Raw genomic sequence first — 21,476 nt, 5'->3', positions numbered from 1 at the left:
GGGTGCACTAGAACCCCTGTGCAAACTCAGTTCACGCTAATAGAATGCATTGGCCAGCGCTGATTGGCCAATGCATTCTATTAGCCCGATGAAGTAGAGCTGAATGTGTGTGCTAAGCACACACATTCAGCACTGCTTCATCACGCCAATACAATGCATTAGCCAGTGCTGATTGGCCAGAGTACGGAATTCGGCCAATCAGCGCTGGCTCTGCTGGAGGAGGCGGAGTCTAAGGTCGGACCTGAATGGAGACTGGTGTGGAGCGATCTTAGACTCCGCCTCCTCCAGCAGAGCCAGCGCTGATTGGCCGAATTCCGTACTCTGGCCAATCAGCGCTGGCCAATGCATTCTATTAGCTTGATGAAGCAGAGTGTGCACAAGGGTTCAAGCGCACCCTCGGCTCTGATGTAGCAGAGCCGAGGGTGCACAAGGGTTCAAGTGCACCCTCGGCTCTCCTACATCAGAGCCGAGGGTGCGCTTGAACCCTTGTGCAGCCTCGGCTCTGCTATATCAGAGCCGAGGGTGCGCTTGAACCCTTGTGCACACTCTGCTTCATCAAGCTAATAGAATGCATTGGCCAGCACTGATTGGCCAGAGTACGGAATTCGGCCAATCAGCGCTGGCCAATGCATCCCTATGGGAAAAAGTTTATCTCACAAAAATCATAATTACACACCCGATAGAGTCCCAAAAAGTTATTTTTAATAACATTCCCCCCTAAATAAAGGTTATCCCTAGCTATCCCTGCCTGTACAGCTATCCCTGTCTCATAGTCACAAAGTTCACATTCTCATATGACCCGGATTTGAAATCCACTATTCGTCTAAAATGGAGGTCACCTGATTTCGGCAGCCAATGACTTTTTCCAATTTTTTTTCAATGCCCCCGGTGTCGTAGTTCCTGTCCCACCTCCCCTGCGCTGTTATTGGTGCAAAAAAGGAGCCAGGGAAGGTGGGAGGGGAATCGAATTTTGGCGCACTTTACCACGCGGTGTTCGATTCGATTCGAACATGGCGAACACCCTGATATCCGATCGAACATGTGTTCGATAGAACACTGTTCGCTCATCTCTAGCCAATATAGTGTGTGCAGAAATGCGCGCGGGGGGGGTGGCGGCGGTGGTAAGTATTTGATTCCTTGCTGATTTTGTAAGTTTGCCCACTGACAAAGACATGAACAGTCTAGAATTTTAAGGGTAGGTTAATTTTAACAGTGAGAGATAGAGTATCAAAAATAAAATCCAAAAAATCCCATTGTATAAATTTTATAAAGTTATTTGTATTTTGCATAGAGAAATAAATATTTGATCCCTCTGAACTACAAGACTTAATACTTGGTGGAAAAACCTTTGTTGGTGCGCACAGCAGTCAGATGTTTTTTGTAGTTGACGTTGAGGTTTGTGCACATGTCAGGAGGAATTTTTGTCCACTCCTCTTTGCAGATCATCTCTAAATCTTTAAGATTTTGAGGCTGTCACTTGGCAACTCGGTGCTTCAGCTCTCTCCATAAGTTTTCACAGCCATATTCAACCGAGGGATTACCGCGACGGAATGCCAATACTACTTCATCCGCACAATTTCTAACGTGCTGCGGAAATTGTTGGTGCTATATAAATAAAATGTAATAAGATTATATTATTACCAGCATTTCTCTGTTGATTAGGCCCGGATGAATGGGCCTAATTGTCAGGGAGTCTTGATTTTTTCTGCATCCTGCTGCAATCCACTTCCAAATCCGTGGCAAATTCCTTCTGTGTGAACGTACCCTCTGGCCTCATTCAGACTGGCTATAATTTCAGGATCATTGGCATGAATACAAAAAAAATGCATTTATTTTAAAGCAAATGTGACACCGTAATTTACACTTTGGAAATGAACATGAACGGTTGACATAACAAAATATCTTACGAGGCATAGCCAACAAATTTTACAAACCTATAAGAGAATATCAGTATAAATAATGACTGTCTATAATCCGGCATCATGGTCATTGGTTGGAGCTACTATGAGCTAATTCCATTAACAGACAACATTAATAGGATTATCTCATTAGTGCAGAGTTTCACTGCAGGATTATCTGTGATGCTGGATAATCTTACTATAGCTCTTTATGTGCAGGACAACAAGTTAGATCACTGGACAGGACACAGAAGATCAAATGCCATCTAGTACACAGGGATGGTAAATACAATGTTAAAACAAGTAGATGCACAAGTCTAAGTGGTAAGATAGTGTACTTGAGAATCCAGTACTGAAATAAGTTAGTAAAGATTAGATTTATTATTATACGTGCCCCTTATGTTGATGTATATAGATTACTAATACTAGAGTAGCATGTATATTAGCATTATGCTGGAGTATTGCAGTGTATTTTACAACTCTTCCACTACCATCAGCATCTCATAGTGCCTCTCATGTTTTATCATCCAGACTCTTTGCAATGAAAGGCCACTATCTGCAACCCCCTCCCCCCCCCCCAAAGACCTACTTTTATTTTATCAAAACAAGTAGATAAAGAAGAAGGCAAGCTCTTCATGCCCCACCCCAGCTCTTCTACTGTATCTGATGTCCCTCAGCAGTCAATGCAACTGCTGGACTAGAGTTGAGAGATGTCACTCACAGTGGAGGGTGAGAGTTGGAGCATCTTCTGTTAGCTCTCTACCTACTTGACTTGAGGGACCCAATTTGCATGCAAAATAAAGATTATATTTCTGCAGTGTCAATGATCTGGTGTTATGAATACATCAGGGAACACATGAGAGGCAATATGAGGTAATGATAGTGTTTTGGGGTGAAAAGGAGTGGACAGGCTCAATTTACAAGAAGTCCTTCTCTAGGAAGCTCGACACCAGACCAGCCACACTGCATTGTAGGCGACATTATGCTGAGCAACATGTAACCTTTAGATATTCTATAGAAGCACCATTTCCTTTAAAAAGTCATTTTTAGAAAAACACAAGTGAGGGTCAAATTCTATGGAGGTGCCAGAGCCTCCAGGCGCTCCATCTCCATGTCTGAATCTCCGCTCTTGTACACTTCACAGCCTCTTCCTACACTTCAGCTACAATGCTGCTATTTGAATACCTGTGCGTGCGCCTGATATTTCACAGCTGTAGATCACCCTAATGCACTTGAAGCTCATTGAAAAAAATTGAAACAGTCTATGAACAAACAATTGTAATTTGTTTTTACAATAATCATACTGACCCAAAAGAGGAAGTTGGGTAGGGGGAGGAGAGGCAAGCTGAGAAGAGCTATTAGTGTATATTACTTGCAACTCTTAGGTAGGACTCGCATCTTTGCCTACATCCCATTTGGTGATTCTGTTCCCCATTCCACTTGGAAAATGCAGAGAAAATCCCTGAAAGCAGAACTTATCTCTCTGCACCTTTCAGGCGGAGAGAAAAGGTCCCCATTATAGATGGGGTCCGCAGGTTTCAATGGGTAACCGTTTTATAAGCGGTTTGAGTTTAGTTTTTTTCCGGGTCCCTAAGTGTTACCTAACATTAGTGACCTACTATGAGGACAATTTAGAAGCTAAATCCTTAGAAAAATATAACAAATTCCCTAATAATGCATACTGAATTAATGTCTATATGTGAACCTAGCATAAACACCCCCTTTTCTGTAACTAATATACACACCCCAGTAAGCAGGCCCTCATACAGCTAAACTAAAACATTTAGGCTCTCCAATGTCCCTAGAGATGTTTGACCTTATAGGGGACCGTTTTAGGCCCTACAATAAGCAGCTCCTGTCATGGCCACCTAAGGACACACTACCAGGCAGCCAACTACAGCTTTACTACAGCCGAGAGCCCGAGCCAAAGACACATGGTACACGTGTGTATACACACTCGGCGCCGTTGCTATGGTGACTGGCTTCCTGACAGCCCGCATCCCGTACGGCAATCTGGTCCCAGCATGCCTAGCGGGTAGTAGTGCTGGAGCTCACTGATTGGCTGGCGGTAATGCGCGACCCTGACTTGCTGTAGTCACTTTCTGCATCCTTCTGGCTCCTTAAAGACCCCAGACATAACATCCTCTTGAATCCTTATTGCAATCCACTGCTTCAGCTTTATCACGGCAGCTGTACCCGGAAGCTCGACTCACTTCCGCCTCCTACAACCGGACCAACCGGTTTCTACCCGTCAGACAAACCCTGCCCTCGAGCCCCGCCCTAGTGCTCAGTGTTCGCTGCGGGTTGGTTAAGCTTTCTATTTCTCACTTAGCGCACGGCCTTCCTATCATCTCCTCAGCCAATCCTAGGGTTCTCCCGGCCGGGGCTCCTCTGATGGCCTCGGGATTGGCTCACGTAAGACATGAGCAAGTTCGAGTGAGCCTTTGGTGAGAGTGAATGAAATGTGCGGGCTGCTAACAGCAGCGAAGTGCGGGGCAGCCGTGGGGGCTCGCTAAGGGGAACCGGTTCAACGAGGAGAGAGCCCAGCCGGTATTTGGCATAGCGTCTACTCCATTGCCAGCTGCTGGCCTCCACCGATACAGACATGCCTAGTGTACCAGTCCGGGGCCCGCTGGCCGTGCTGCTGCTCGCTGTACTCGCTCCTCTTGCGGTACTTGGAGCTGGTCTGGGTGACAAGGTGATCTGGGCTGTCAATGCTGGGGGCGAGGCCCATGTGGACGTGCACGGCATCCACTACCGGAAGGACCCGCTGGAGGGCAGAGTGGGCAGAGGTGAGTGCATTGGCGAAGGCCCCAGAGAAGTCAGCTGCCCCTGGGGATTGGGCTGCCCTGTACCAAGGAAGCAGGTGACAGCCTTGTGTACACAGCGCAGGAGCCAAGGACATTATGTGCAGCTGCCTTATAGTGCAGGGGAAACATATGGGACTGGTCCTATAGTATACTCCTCAATTCTAGTCTGCTTTACTGAGCAGGTGCTGGAGAGTGGCTAGCAGATATGCAGCATGTATGCCCAGTATTGAATGGAGTGCCCTTTTATATAATCTATAGATGTGCTGCACCTGCCCACAGGTAGCCCCCTCCACCTGATATGGCTACTATGCAAGGGGTACCAGCCGCTCGTGATCTTTAGACATGTATCTGTGTAGTGTGAGCAGCTAGTTAGTATGTTACAGCATCTTTCTCAGGCGAGGGGTGGTATTGGTAGGATTAGCAATCACGGTCCATGTTTTATGAGTTTGTAAGAGTATATCTGTTCCTCCGTCAGTGGAGCATAGACGTGTCCAAGATGACCTGGCTCTTATCTCTAGGTGTTTCTATTGTCAGATGTCTGGCTGGAATGCTGTTTTTGGGCTGGACTTTAAACTTTCTGTTGCGTATTTAGTTACATAGTACATGACTTTTCAGATATTGTACATTGATATGACGTTGTCCGTGACATGGTATGGCTGAATTCCTGCAATTTCTCTGTTTTTATTTTATAATCAGCCTCAGACTATGGATTGAAGTTGCCAATACTACGCTCCGTCCCGGAAGATCAGATTCTGTACCAGACAGAGAGGTATAATGAAGACACCTTTGGCTATGAGATCCCTATCCGAGAAGAAGGAGAATATGTCTTAGTGTTAAAGTTTGCTGAGGTGTACTTTGCGCAGTCACAGCAGAAGGTAAGGGTGTCATGTTGCTTGCAGTCTCCTCCCATTCTAGCTGTGACAGCTCCATGTCCCATGAGATTCTGAGCAGATGGCATGTTGCCTGTGGAGGTGAGTGAAACTGGCAGCTCATATTTCTGCTCTTTGTTATCCTCAGGTGTTTGATGTACGTGTAAATGGTCATAATGTGGTGAAAGATCTAGATATATTTGACCGGGTTGGACACAGTACGGCACATGATGAGATCATCCCCATCGTCATCAAGAAGGGAAAGCTTACTGTCCAAGGAGAAGTCTCCACCTTTACAGGGAAGCTCAATGTGGAGTTTGTAAAGGTAATACTTGAAGTCCTGACAAATCATCATAGATATTACAGTGATTATAAAAATAGTTGGTGACTGCATAATAATGTGTTTAACACTAAACACTTTAAAAAATAAACTTTTATTCTATTAATATATAATCTGTTTTCTTATTTTTACCAATCAAATTAAATGTTAAAATATTTTAATTAATGTAAGGCAGTTGCATAATGTAAACCAGGGGTCCTCAAACTTTTTAAACAGTGGGCCAGAGGCAGAGCAGGTTGCACAGACATCGGGAGCGGTGCCCTCCAATAGGTAAAGTGAAGTGCGCTCCATGGCCTGGCCCGAGCTCCCCAGGAGCTTCATTATAAATGCACGCTTGTCGGTGGGGCTAGACAGAAGTGCTTGGTGGGCCGCATGTGACCTGCGGGCTGCAGTTTGAGGACCCCTGATGTAAACTGTTAATCTGTGTTTCCCATAGTCTTCTCTCTGTTGTTACACTCACTAATGGACTTCTATAAAATAATAGTCTCCTCTCTTATAATGTAAGGTGACTGTTATGAGACTGCCATGAGTGTGTAATCTACCAGGTCAGTGACCAATTCACTAGACTGCACACCATAGTAGCACCGAAAGGAGACTGTCAGACTCTTAAGTTGTGTCAAACACACATTAATGTATATGTTTGTGTATTTATTTATTTCTGTGGCGACACTGCCCTTGATGCTGAATTTGGAGACTAGTGCCACTGTACTTTGCCTTTATTGGGCAGGGCTAAATTCTGCTAGTGGATTTTGACAAATTCTGTACCGACGGGAAAGGTGAAATTTTTCGTCACCCATTTATTTCTGTGGGAGTTTTCAGGCAGAATCTGCTTGATGAACATGCAGGACACTTATTTATTTCTCTATCTGAAAAAATCAGTTAATGCCTCTGATAGAAATATACAAGAGGCAGATTTCAGATGGAATTTGAGTGGATTCTGCGTCAAATAACTACATGTGAAACCCCCCCCCCCAACTCAAGGTAAGTGTATCAGCCTCATTTACAGTAGAGAATGAGCCTATTTTATTTATTTATTTTAGCCAAAGCAAAGTGGCTACAAAAGGAATGGGGTATATACGTCTACCTTTTGCTCAGTCCACTCCTGGCTTTGGCTCGAAAAAGCAGCAAAATCCTTAACAAGTAAAAGCTACATTTCCATAACGTGGGACTTAAGACTTAGGCTAAGGCCTTGCATAGGAGCAAGTAGCATGAAAGACGGTGTGGAATAAAACCCAGCGGAAATGCATCACTGGCTTTTCTGCAGCATTTTTACTGAGTTGTATTTTTTTTTTTTTTTTTTTAATGCAGATTTTCTTCCCTTAATAAACATATAGGGAAACCGCCAACGTTTCCGGAGGTATAATTCACACTCTGTTGCTTTCAAAAACGATTTTCCACAGCATATTTTTAAGTAAGGACCTATCTGTCCCCAAAATAAGAAATGGTTTGTAAAGTGCTGCAGAATATAAGAGCTTCAATAGTAAAGTAGTATTTGCATTACTATTATTATGAATAATATTTGTAATTATACAAAAATTATTTGACTATGCTAAAGTAAAAATAAGTCATAGCCCTCAAAACTACACCCCCCCCCAAAAAAAAAATAAAAATAAAAATAAACAAAATGCGGAAATTATTTCAGTCTTGAAGTGGTTAAGAAATAAAAAGAAATGACTGTTCAATGATGGCTGACTCATAGTTGCCAAAATATGATAGTGATTGTAGAATTTTCTGTTGAATTTGAACATGGTTACAGCAAGAAATCTAATGTTAATCTTCATATATATGGGACACAGATTGCTGTTGGATTTGACATCGGAGTCCTCCCTACCATTGCCACCAGTATCCCTTACGCTAGGTTCACACCTGCGTCCAGCTGTCCGTTCTGTGGTTTCCGTCTTCTGCATGCCAGAAGACGGAAACCACAGACTGGGTCCGGCCGTGAGCAGCGGTGAGCGTTTTATGCTCTCCACCACAAAACCGTTTTTTAAAATCCGGACACAGAGTACTGCATGTCCGACTCTTTGTCCGGATTATAAAACCCGGTTTCGCGGCGGAGAGCATAAAACGCTCACGGCCGGACATCTTTCTCACCCATTCAAATGAATGGGTGAGAGACTCCTGCAGGTTTCCGTCTCCTGCTCTGTTTTATGCAGGAAACGGAAACCTGAAGTACGGAGTGCCGGGCGCAGATGTGAACGAGCCCTTAGCATACCTGTCCAGTGTATGCTCCACAACACCTTTCTCATTCACTATCCTTACTATATGCTTTCGCTCTCATACCATCCACATAGCCTGCTGCCCCAGGCCATCCATCCAGCTTGCCCTCATTCTTTCATTTACCATCTACACAGCCTTCAGTCCCTTCCCCTGCTTATTCAAAGAATAGTTTTTCCCTGACCCAGTCTCCTCTTTCACGTGGTAGAATTTAGTGATGATTTTGAGGCTGGTTCTGTCTCCAGTACTCAATGAGAGGCAGGACTCAGAAAAATGAGTTTCGTGCTCAGTCTTGATGCGGATTTAACTAGAGTCTGCAGCTTAAGAAATCCCGCTCATTCATCTGGGTCTAATTAGTGGTGGACTCATAAAATTGTGCTTAGGCATTCCACTGCAGGGACCTGGTGGTGGCAGAAAGTGATTGAAACCTTAGGGAAAGTCCATCTCAAATTCCTCTTCGTTTTCCATTGTTTGTACTGTAGTTGAGGAGTTATGTTTAAACTATTCAGACAGATCAGAAGGAGCCTTGTAAACTCGCACTGTATCACTTTGCTTTTCCATAGGGCTATCTGGGGGTAAGCTGCCAGTTTTAATCTCAACCCCTTGGCTTTATAGTCCTTCATCTAAATGGCAAATTAATGTTGGCCAGCCTTATGATAATGGTATACAGCATAGACTCTGTAGTAGCTGTTTATTACTCTTGTAAAAGCCCAACCCCCCCCGCCCGCCTCTGCTATCTCAATATAGTATAGTTTCATGCTCAGAAATAATTTATTGTGCCTAGAAAACTTATTTTTTTTTCTTTGTTTATGCCTTTACATGCTTATGCTTATTTATATATATTTTTTTTTCAGGGATATTATGATAATCCCAAAGTCTGTGCTCTATACCTTATGAAAGGAACAATAGATGGTAAGTTATGAGAATGACTTCAATGCTGATCCTGTAGTTTACATGTACTGAGCATGTAATCACTGTACGTACATTTTTGCCCTGCATTGAAATGTATTTTAATATGAAGTTATTTATAAGAAAAACCATAATGTGATCTGGAGACTGAGATAACCCAGCACAGTGCCGGTCTGGTTTACAGGCATATATTGCATTACTGAAGAATGAAGTTGTCAAGTAGCGTGTCCCTAGAAAGGTATAGAGCTTCTGACTCTGTACACTGTACATAAAACAGCTTATCTGTGTGAAACTCTGGTGTCTGATCCCAAAAAAAAAAACTTAAGGCCAGAGCCCCATGAGACGTAAACACCGCGGGAAAAATTGTGGCGTTATACAGTCTAGGCAAAGTGGATGGGATTCTAGGGAATCCTAAGCCCACCTTGCGGTAAAAACTGCGGTGCAGACATGTCAATTATACCTATGGAAACGCCAGTGATCTCCCCATAGGTATAACTGAAACCGTGCGCAGAGGAAACCCCTGCAAACTTTGCCTAAAGCGCTACGTGAAGAATCGCAATGCGTTGCCGCCGTAGTTTTTCCTGCAGCGCTTTTTTGCTGTGGGGCCTTAGCCTCAAGCAAGTGGTACTTCCAGGATTCTCCTCATTAAAGTTTTCCTAATAGGCTATGTAAGGACCATCTAGAAGTCATCTGTTTTGGGCCGTTAGGCAGGGTTTTTGACATCATCTTTAGTCACTTAAATCTTTTGTTTTTCTTTGAATTGTTTTTTTTAGAGGTCCCAAAGCTTCAGCCTCACCCTGGTCTAGAAAAGAAAGAAGAGGAGGAAGATGATGAAGAGGAGGAAAGCCCTAGTACAAGAAGAAATACCAAGAAAAGTGTGCAGTCTGGTCCTCGCACTCCTAACCCTTATGCCTCAGACAACAGCAGCCTCATGTTTCCAATTCTGGTGGCCTTTGGAGTGTTTATCCCCACACTCTTCTGCTTGTGCCGGCTATAGAAGGCCGGATGCCAATCTTCTGGTTTACTTGTTCTGTTTTACTTTAGTTTTTTTTTTTTTTCTTTTTCCCTGGTAATTTTTCAGAATCTTTTGACAATGAAGCAGAAAATCTCCTACAAAGGAGATGGGTGGCCCTATACAAGCAGCAAATCATTGCCTGACATTTTCATGTTTACATGTTAATGGATTCGGAGCTGAAGCCAGTAAAATATCTGAACAATAAGGCTTGTGCTCCTGAATTGGTTTAAACATCTATTACTTGTTACTAAGGAGAACTGGAGTAGAATGCAAGTGCTGCTAATTGACTATTTCTCACCAGGAAGAGCTATGGGACTATGGACATACAGCCTAGAGTTTTGCACAGAGTTTTCCAGGGTACCATTTCTGCATACTCTATTTTTATGTCTGATAGGACATTGAGTTCCAGCTCTTAAAATCCTTCAACAATGTTTTATCTCCTGCCAAATCTATGTGAGTGTGCTTGTGTGTGGTAGCAGGAGATATAAAGTTCACTTCAGCTTCATCTAAGTACTCTGTCGCAACATCTTCACAATAGTGACTGAGCTATGTCTTTCTGCTATACATACAATGGGGAATATTTGATTTGCAAGCTTATTGTTTTTATGTATGTTTTATTTTGCGTGATTTATACCATGAAGTGACTCACTCATAATTGCCTTTAGCCCCACTCTCCTACCATTTTAAGAGGTTGTATCTCCCTAGTGTGCAAAACATTTCTATGTATTTTCCTAAGTGGTTAGTTATATGCACAGACAGCCTCTTTGCTCTCCATCTCTTCATGCTAGCCAGTAGCGGGCATCAGCGCCACTAGCAAATGTTTAACAAGCTTTATCCTCCTGTAATTGAAGGAATAAAGCTTCATTCACACAGCTGTATATTTTATGCCTAGACCAACATTGAATTTCATCAGAAGAAAGCGGGAAACTTTTACTGATAAGATCCCATCATGTTCTTACAGTAAAATACACCGCACTCACACATTGGGGCAGATTTACTAATGCTGTCTATTTGTACAGTGTAAAAATGTCAGATTTATCACAGTGGCTGGATGATAAATTTGATCTGTAGACCAAGTTTATTAAAATCCATGTATCCTTTGGCCTACTTTGTGCCAAATTTTGGTGTATATTTTTGCATACTAAGCCACGTCTCCTTGTTCAAGGAGAACAAAAGGTCTAAAGTTAGAGAACCTCATTAGGGGAGATTTATTAAAACTGGCTTTTACCTCTGCCAGTTGAAATCCATTCTTCTGCTGGCTCTAGATACATCAGAATTAAGACGCTCTGGCTCATCTGTGTAGGTCCCACCTGTCTGAATGCAAATCTACAAGTGTAGATTTCTGATAAAACTCGCTCCAGTCTTCTGGCACGAGGTATAGTAATTGGGTGAGGTGTCATCTCACTGTCTAGGTTCCTGACCTAATCTGCTCACGGTTTTTAAAAGTGTTGAAAATCCACTGATATGCAGTGCAAGATTTGCCACCGTTACACCATTTTTCTGGTGTGGTAGCGTTAAAATTGAGTTTTTGTTGCTTTTGATGCAGATTTGTTTTTGTTTTTTGAGCCAAAGCTTCAAAAAAAAAACCAAAACCCTGCAAAATCTGCACTCTTAAAACAACAAAACCTCAGTAGTGGAGATTTATTAAGACTAGCGGTTTCCATGATGGTCTCTGCCTGGGAAAAATGGGCCTGATTTATAAATTGGGTGCATCTCTGGGCGAGGCCTGCAACTATACTGAAAACTATGCAAGCTCCTTGCTGCTGTCTATTCTAGGAATGCTTTATTATGGGAAAACTGGCATAAATGATGGCAAATCTGAATGTACAGAAGGCCCTAGCACAACTTCACCATGCTCCCTTTCAGGAATGTGACTCGGGTGGTGTCAAAACTCCACTTGTAACAAAAATTGTAGCAAGTGGTCTTCAAAAATATGTACACCGGCAATTTGCAACATTCTTATGCCTAAAAAGTGGGGTACACAAAATGTGCCTCATTGTGTGTCTTCAGCCTAAACACATGTCGTGCACAGCATACTGGCCTGTGTTTGTTTTATTGTGCAAATTAATCCAGAATTCTGGAACTTTTTAACTTATTAAATCTGCCCCATTGTTATTGCATCTGTATGAATGAAGCCTGATGGCCAACTGTCAGCTCATCCTAGTCCTCAGCTTTTCATTTGTGGATGACACAAATGGTGTGGTGTCACATGTGTGACTTTAGTTTACATGGTTGAGAGTGTCTTTCTATGGGTCATTTTCTTCCTTTTTGGTGCCTTTTGTTTTTTTTTTTTTTGTTTTGCCTTCCTGTTCATAGGACATTCAGATGTAGCATCCAGTTGTGCCGATATGTTCGTGAGATGCTGTGATTGAAGCATCTCTATTTGTGTATGTGCATTTTTATGTTGTGAAGATAGCCGAACTGCCAATGGGTCATCAAGGAAATGGATGCTTGAAAAAGCAGCACAAGAACAGAATATTTAGTCCAGTGTAGGTTTTTGTTTTGTTTTCTGGTGCTAATGACTGCCAGGATTATCGCCCCAGACTCCTTTCTTCCTCCCTTTTATGTATTAGTTGAGCTAAATTCGTGTGACTGCACAATGTTCCCAGGTTAGGACTCTGTTAGCACCAGAAATGAAGACTTTTTACCATTTGTGTGTTTGTTTGTTTTTTTTTTTTCCTCCTCTATTTATAATTGTTGAATACTACCTGTTGTCTTGTGGCCTCAGGAACCTAAGACAGAGATGTTATTTGTAATGTGGATGACACATTAGAGGTACTTGGCAGTTCTAGGCTAGATTCCAGACTCCAGCTGTGTAACTCTGCTTGAAATTCTTGTATCTGAAACCTATTTATCTCTTCATTCTGACGTACAAGCCCAGCAGTACACAAGACGACTTCTTATTTTCTAGTATAAACGACTTATAAATGCTTGATGGAAGCTTTGACTTCAGGTACAATAATATTTTCATGCTTTTGTGAAGATTTTTGGTACTTTTTTTTTTTTTCTTTTTTTTTAACTTGAATTTTATGATGGTACTGTGTGAACGCTGATAAAATTGAAGGTAACTGTCAGCAAACCTCCACTTATGACAGGTGTTTCTGGTAGGGCAGTGGAACCTGTGTTAGACTCTGTAGGAGAGAGTGGCATGAGGGGAAAATCTTAATCCAATTTGTTACTGTCAAGTACCAAACTGAAAAGGTACGATTTCTGGACTTCGTAACTTTTTCTGATTTTCTGTTCCCATTTACCTTTTCTCCAGGGGTATGGATGTGGCTCTGCATCTTTTTTTTTTTTGTTTGTTTTTATTGTTGCTCTTTCTAAGCTAATAATTATATTGCAGCTTTTTAACGCCATATACACAATGGATTTAGTGCAGCTACACATAAGGTAATCCTGGCATTTGGACTAAGAATCTTTCGACAAGATCGGTTTTGTAGTATGAATGAATGGAGTGCTGGCTTTTGCTTTCATTGAAGCTGATCTGTGTTGTCAGGTCATGACATACTTGCTGATGGTGAACTTCATTTGTCATCCATTTGGCCAGTTGTGATCCAGTCAATTTAATTTGGCCTGTTATCAGTCATGTGGCTCAGTTTTGGGCTATGCCTTCTATGACACCAAGCCGCACAATTAAACTAATGGAAGAGTGTACTATTGACAAGCCTGTGGTATATAAATGAGATATACATAGTTTCTTACACTGGCTTAGTTTCTTCATTCATCTTCTGTGGTAGGTGTCGAACGTTAACTATACATTATATATTTTTTTAATAGCATAATTGATGAACAGTATATTTTTCCAGTACTCATCTCTGCCTTGCTTTATGGTTTGCTTACATGCCTTGAGTGAGTGTCCTTATGGAGCATTCCCCATGTGTTCCTGAATCGGGAAGATGCTGCAGAAATTGTTCAACTGCCAACCCACCTTTCTTGGTTTCTTTTCTTTATGGTTCAGTTCTGTTTTTTGATCTGGAAATCTGGCATTACAACCAGTTTATAAACAGAATAAAGATAATAAAGTTTATATTATACCTTTCTGTGTTTTGCCGATTATCTGAAATACAGATCTTAAGCTGTCTGAGCTTAAAGGGGTTGTGTCAGCAATTCAAGGAGCAATTGCTAAACTCAGCATATATTTTAAAGTGTTAATTAACCCCTTCCTGATATCCGCCTTACTGGTACAGGTGTTTAAAGACAGCGGCTGCTCGGGAGTTAGGTGGCCACCGAGACCCTGCTGTTTTATACAGCAGAGACCTGGTGCTAATGCCTGCGATCAGTGCCCAGACTGACTGAGGGCATTGACCCCTCTGGCTTCTCAGTCAAAGATGACAGAGGCACTTTTTACCGGTGATCAGTGGCACCCGGAGCAAGCCCTGGGACCAGTGTTCTGTTGCTATGACAGATGGGAGCCTTGTGAAGGCTCCCAAGTGTGTCTTTCACTAGCTTCTTTTGCAGGCAACTCTATGTTGCCTGCAATAGAAGAGCCATTTTATTGTAATGCATTGCATTAGTGATCAGACCCCCTGGGGTTCAAGACCCCTAGGGGGTCTAATAAGTGAAGAGAAAGAAAAAATTATATATATAATTCTCTCCATCTATTAAAAGTTCAAATCACCCCTTTCCTTTCCCTAGAATACATATAAAATTACTTAAATACTGTGAAACACCTAGACATTAGGTATCCCTGTGCCTGAAAACACCCGCTCTACAAATCTATAAGAATATTTTTCCCATACAATAAATGCTGTAGCGGGGAAAAAATTCAGAAGTGCCAAAACAACTTTTTTTTTTTTTTTTTTTTCACTGTTTTGCCTCTGACAAAAAATTGAATAACAAGTGATCAAAGCAATATCCATTCCCAAAAATGGTATAAGTAAAAAAAAAAAAAAAAGCCTGGTGTCACAAAAAAAGAAAGACGCCCTGTACATGGAAATGTAAAAAAATAAATACATTTTATGGGTGTGGTGACTTTATGCAAAAAAATTTTTTTTTCTAAGTCTTGGATTTTTGTTAACCCCTTCCCGCCGATGGCACTTTTTGACTTCCTGACCAAGCTCGATTTTTCAAAACGGACATGTCACTTTATGTGGCAATAACTTTGGAACGCTTTAACTTACCAAAGTGATTTTAAGATTGTTTTTTCATAACATATTGTACTTCATTTTACTAGTAAATTTTGGTTGATATGTTTTGTGTTTAATTATGAAAAAATAGGAAATTTGGTGAAAATTCTGAAAAATATGCATTTTATAAAGTTTGAAATGATGTACATTACATACAGATAGTCAGACCGCCAAAATTATATCATAAATCTCATGTGCCAGATCTCTGCTTTATGTCGGCATCAAACTTTAGTCGCCCTTTTAATTTTTACGGACATTATAAGGTTTACAAGTGAAACAACAATATTCAAAATTTTCAAAAAATTTCCAAAACCCATTTTTTAAGGGACTAATCCAGTTATGAAGGGGTTTTGAAAGACCCCTGTATTACACCCCCCCATAAATCACCCCATTTTCAAAACTGTACCCCTTAAATAAGCCAAAACAACATATACCTAGTAATTTAACCCTATAAGTGCTTAACAGGAATTAATACAAAATGGAGGTGAAATTTTCAAATTTGATTTTATTTTACTAATATTTTCGTTTAGCCCTAGAATTTGCACATTCACAAGGGGTTAAAGGAGAAAACGCATCCCACAATTTGTTAGGCAAGTTCTCCGGACTACCATAGTACCCCACTTGTGGGTGTAAACTAATATATGGACGCACAGCGAGACGCAGAAGGGAAGGCGCGCCAAGGAGCTTTTAGAGGGCAGATCTGGCTGTGATCAGTTTCAGGCACCATGTCGCATTTACAAAGCCCTTGAGGAGTCAAAACAGTGGAAACAGTGACCCCATTTTGAAAACCGCACCCCTCAAAGAATTCATCAAGTGATGTAGTGAGCATTAGTAACCCCGAAGTGAATGCGTAAGCTGTGCGGAGTAAATTGGGTACACCAAATCCCATTCTATTTTCCCACTAGCTCCTATGACATGGACGGGGAAGAGGGGCATTCTGGGGGATCAGCGCTGCTGTATTATCTCTTGTAAGCTCTAAATATGGGGGGTCCCCTGAAAACGCTCGCAGAGCTTACACATTTCCTTCTAGTTGCAGTCACTTATGTCCTAATGATTTGGTGACTTTTGGGGTTTTTGTCTTCATATTGTACAAGCTAGATTTTTATTTTTATCTTCTGGCAATGTGGCCATATGAGGGCTTGGTGTTTGCGGTATTAGATGTACTTCTCAATGCCACCATTTTGGGGCCTGTAACTTATTGACTACATTTTATTAACTCTTTCTGGGTGGGATGTAAAAGGAAACATCAATTCTGATATTGCTTTTTAACATTTTTTTTCCCGTGCAGAGTACAGTATAAGTAACACATTACCTTTATTCTGCGGGTCGGTACGGTTACGGCGATACCTCATTTATATGATTTTTTTAATGCGTTGCTATTTGTGCAGAATAAAAAAATTCAATTTAGGGAAAAAAATCAATTATTTTTGCATCGCCATGTTCTGAAAGGCATAACATTTTTATTTCTCGCTAGACAGAGCTGGTTGAGGGCTTATTTTTTGCGTGAAGACCTCTTCTTTTTATTGGTACCATTTTGGTTTTCATCTGACCATTTGATTACTTTTTATTGAACATTTTGGGAAAGGGAAAGGTGGTGAATAATCATTATTTTGTGCAATTTTCTACGTTTTGTTTTTTTTACGCCATTCGGGTTAAATAATGTTTTAATTTTATTGTTCAGGTTATTACGGACGCGGCGATACCAAATATGTAATGTTTTGTTTTTTTTCTTTATTTTACATAATAAAACATTTTTTATGGGCAAAAAGGGATTTTTGGGTCTTTATTTATTTGTATTTTATTTTAAACTTTTTTATTTTTACTTTTTTCTAACTTTTTTTTTTTTCTGTCCCCATGGGGGATTGAAGCAGTGATCGGCTGATCACCGCTTCACTACATATACGCTGCAATACACGTGTTACACGTGTATTGCAGTGTAGAGGAAGCTGTCAGCCTGTGTGGACGCACAGGCTGACTGCTTCCTTTTTAGGCAGGATCAACCAGGTGCGTGAAGGGGGTAAGTGATGGGGCAGAGCCGGGGTCACTGATCAGACCCCGGGCTGCCCCCTACGAACACCGGCACCCCCCGAAACCCGGCACCATTTTAAAACGAAACCCCGGAGGTGCCGGCGATCATGTTGACCGCCGGCATATCAGGGGTTAACACCCGCGATCGGACCCGGTTCCGACCGCGGGTGTTACGGGGCATTGCCAGCCGTAACATACGGCTGTTACCCGCAGCGCATGGTGCGCACACAGGTTCTGTGTGCGCACCATGCGCCCGCAGTAATAGTACGGCGGTTTGCGGGAAGCCCTTCCCGGCAGCGCCGTACTATTACGGCACATGTCGGGAAGGGGTTAAGGGGTTAAATGTTTTCTTGCAGAAATATCATAATTATCTGCTTGTAATAGCACCCCTTGCTGCTTACTTGTATAGATATGGGCATGTTTTTTCAGTGAGACTGTTAATCATGTATGTGCTTTAGAATTCAGTACAGTTTCTGCTGTAGCCTCACTGAAAGGAGCAGGGGTATTATGGACATAGGCTTTCCTCCTTAGGCTCCGTTCTCACGGAGTAACGCGCTGCTCATTTAGACACGTATACACATGTCAGAGCGCGGCACTTCAAAACAGATCCCATTAATTTCAATGGGTGCTGGCACACGCGCGCTACACATTGAAATTAATGTGTTACAAAGCCTCCCATTGATTTCAATGTGTAGCGTGTGTATGCTGGCACCCATTGAAATCAATAGGGATCTGTTTTGAAGCGCCGTGCTCTGACACGTATATACGTGTCTAAATGAGCGGCGCGTTACTCCGTGAGAACGAAGCCTTACAGGTAACACCTAGCATGGGCAGCAGCATTTATAATCTTAACATGTAGATATTCTGATATACATTCCAAACAATGAGGAAAAAGAAATTTGATAGCCCGCTGCCACTACAATTATAAATACCTATGTCAAATGAGGTCCCTGCTGTTTTCACTGAGAATACAGCAGAAGCTGTACTGTACTCTAATGGGAATGCATGACTAACAGAGGCTAACTAAAAAGACATGCTCAGACCTAAATATTTAGAGCCCTGGGTGGTTTTACAAGCAAATGATTATTTTAAGTTACTCTAAAATGCATATTTGTTTATTGCCATTGGTGTTAAAAAAACAAAAGTGATGTGATTCTGAACTGACTCCATCCTTTCAGAAACAGTGTCAGCTCAGAATCATGCCTTTTGTCTGCTTTGCTCTTAGGCTGCCCACTTGACAGATATAGAGTCCCATAGATAACTGCACTGATTGCACCCCACATTGCAAAAAAGCAAAAACCTACATGTCGGGTTTTTCTGTCCGCTTGAAAAGTCGGACATCTTTAGAAGCGGACAGTGAGGGAAGGGCACGGAGTGCAAATGAACGCACCCGATCGCCATATAAATGAATGACAAGTGTCATGGACACAGCAAGTGTCCGCTCTTACTGTCCGTGCGAGATTTTGAACAGACACTAGGAGTGGACACTACCTGTCGGCCACTGACGGTAGTGTGAACGCCCCCTAAGAAATTGGCTGTACTTTTTTTTTTTAAGTGCCATCTGTTGAAAAAAAAAACAACAAAAAAAAACCTTTCTTCCACTTTTAAAAAAATCTTGTTAGGCTTGCACTGAAAAAAATTAGAGGAAAAGCTGTCATTCATGGAAGAAATTAAAGGGGTTCTACCATTGGGAAAAGTCATTTTTAACTACTGTATATACTCGAGTATAAGCCGACCCAAATATAAGCTGAGGCCCCTAATTTTACCACAAAAAACTGGGGAAAACTTATTGACTTGAGTATAAGCCTAGGAGGGAAATGCAGCAGCTACTGGAAAATTTCAAAAATTAAAATGGTCGGAGTTTTTGGGTGCAGTAGATAGGGAAAGGGAAGGGGTGTTTTGGTTGTCTGTCTGCCCCTTCCCTGAGCTTGAGGACTGTTTTTTTTTTTTTTTTTTTTTTCCCCCCCCACTTGGAATTCAGCCTGGCTGCATATAGGGTATCCGCAGTGCTCCTATTAGCCTCATCCTGATGGTACAGGAGCACCTACACTCACCGGCCACTTTATTAGGTACACCATGCTAGTAACGGGTTGGACCCCCTTTTGCCTTCAGAACTGCCTCAATTCTTCGTGGCATAGATTCAACAAGGTGCTGGAAGCATTCCTCAGAGATTTTGGTCCATATTGACATGATGGCATCACACAGTTGCCGCAGATTTGTCGGCTGCACATCCATGATGCGAATCTCCCGTTCCACCACATCCCAAAGATGCTCTATTGGATTGAGATCTGGTGACTGTGGAGGCCATTGGAATACAGTGAACTCATTGTCATGTTCAAGAAACCAGTCTGAGATGATTCCAGCTTTATGACATGGCGCATTATCCTGCTGAAAGTAGCCATCAGATGTGTACATTGTGGTCATAAAGGGATGGACATGGTCAGCAACAATACTCAGGTAGGCTTTGGCGTTGCAACGATGCTCAATTGGTACCAAGGGGCCCAAAGAGTGCCAAGAAAATATTCCCCACACCATGACACCACCACCACCACCAGCCTGAACCGTTGATACAAGGCAGGATGGATCCATGCTTTCATGTTGTTGACGCCAAATTCTGACCCTACCATCCGAATGTCGCAGCAGAAATCGAGACTCATCAGACCAGGCAACGTTTTTCCAATCTTCAATTGTCCAATTTCGATGAGCTTGTGCAAATTGTAGCCTCAGTTTCCTGTTCTTAGCTGAAAGGAGTGGCACCCGGTGTGGTCTTCTGCTGCTGTAGCCCATCTGCCTCAAAGTTCGACGTACTGTGCGTTCAGAGATGCTCTTCTGGCTACCTTGGTTGTAACGGGTGGCTATTTGAGTCACTGTTGCCTTTCTATCAGCTCGAACCAGTCTGGCCATTCTCCTCTGACCTCTGGCATCAACAACGCATTTCCGCCCACAGAACTGCCGCTCACTGGATGTTTTTTCTTTTTCGGATCATTCTCTGTAAACCCTAAAGATGGTTGTGCGTGAAAATCCCAGTAGATCAGCAGTTTCTGAAATACTCAGACCAGCCCTTCTGGCACCAACAACCATGCCACGTTCAAAGGCACTCAAATCACCTTTCTTCCCCATACTGATGCTCGGTTTGAACTGCAGGAGATTGTCTTTACCATGTCTACATGCCTAAATGCACTGAGTTGCCGCCATGTGATTGGCTGATTAGAAATTAAGTGTTAACGAGCAGTTGAACAGGTGTACCTAATAAAGTGGCCGGTGAGTGTATATTCCCCTATATTCAGTAGACCGGGCACTGTCAGACACAGGGACACCTAATGTGTATGTGTATCACAGTCATTTTCTACTTTTGTATGTATCCTAGGGAAAGGAGTGATTTAGAATCTTTTTTTTTTTTTTTTGCACTAATCTATGGGAGATTCTATACATTGATATTGTGGCTGGTCATAGACACCCCCCCCCCTTAAAAAAAAGAGTGTTTTTTTCTTGCTGACTAGAGTATAAGCCGAGGGGGGCTTTTTCAGCACAAAAACTCGAGTATATATGGTAATCGCATCCTTGTATAGGCTTTAGAACAGGGGTAGGGAACCTTTGGCTCTCCAGCTGCTGTGAAGCTACAATTCCCAGCATGCTCCATTCACTTCCATGGGAGTTCCCAGAACAGCAGAGCCAGTATGCATGCTGGGAGTTGTAGTTTTTCAACAGCTGGAGAGCCGCACGTTCCCTACCCCTGCTTTAGAAAGTCTATTCCACACCTACTTTTAGTATGTAAATTGCCTCAGTGGTCTCATTTAAGTCTGTTTTTATTCATATGCTAACGAGCCTCCAGCCAGCACAGAAAGTTCCCAGCAGCACTTGTCTCTGCTATTATCTCCTATCTGTGTGTGCAAACAGGAAGCTGAGTCACCATCATCAGCAGCCTGTGCTGTATACACCCATAGGAAACAATAGCACAATAGCAAAGGGGGTGCACGATGCATCTTGCACCAGTCTAATTAGCATATGAAAACTGACTTATTCAGACACCACTGAGGCAATCTACATACTAAAGGTAGGTGTGGAATAGCCTTTCTAAAGGCTATGCAAGGATGTGATTAGTTAAAAATGACTTTTCCCAGTGATAGAACCCCTTTAAAGGGGCTCTATCAGCAAAATCATGCAGATAGAGCCCCACATATGCGTGCATAGCCTTTAAAAAGGCTATTCAGGCACTGTAAATGTTAAATTAAACTACCCCCCGTTTTAAAATAATAACTTATAT

At 42.2% G+C, this 21,476-nt stretch overlaps 1 protein-coding gene across 1 annotated transcript; it reads left to right on the top strand.

Moving 5' to 3' along the window:
- The first annotated feature begins 4,307 nt into the window (after positions 1–4,307).
- On the top strand, positions 4,308–11,102 carry MLEC (malectin). Its single transcript, XM_075262707.1, has 5 exons — positions 4,308–4,690; positions 5,405–5,583; positions 5,726–5,902; positions 8,989–9,046; positions 9,817–11,102. Exons 1-5 carry the CDS (start codon positions 4,504–4,506, stop codon positions 10,038–10,040), a joined length of 825 nt encoding a protein of 274 aa, XP_075118808.1. The 5' UTR covers positions 4,308–4,503; the 3' UTR covers positions 10,041–11,102.
- The last annotated feature ends 10,374 nt before the right edge of the window (positions 11,103–21,476 follow it).

The sequence above is a fragment of the Leptodactylus fuscus genome, chromosome 1, assembly GCF_031893055.1.
Source record: "Leptodactylus fuscus isolate aLepFus1 chromosome 1, aLepFus1.hap2, whole genome shotgun sequence".
NCBI classification, from domain to species: Eukaryota; Metazoa; Chordata; class Amphibia; order Anura; family Leptodactylidae; genus Leptodactylus; species Leptodactylus fuscus.
This window is presented reverse-complemented; position numbering and strand designations above follow the sequence as displayed.

Excerpts from the sequence above, each read along its gene's own strand:
- MLEC (XM_075262707.1), top strand. The coding sequence starts at position 4,504 with ATGCCTAGTGTACCAGTCCGGGGCCCGCTGGCCGTGCTGCTGCTCGCT. Across the intron at positions 4,691-5,404 it reads GGAGGGCAGAGTGGGCAGAG|CCTCAGACTATGGATTGAAG; the intron begins GTGAGTGCATTG and ends TTTTATAATCAG. Across the intron at positions 9,047-9,816 it reads TATGAAAGGAACAATAGATG|AGGTCCCAAAGCTTCAGCCT; the intron begins GTAAGTTATGAG and ends TGTTTTTTTTAG.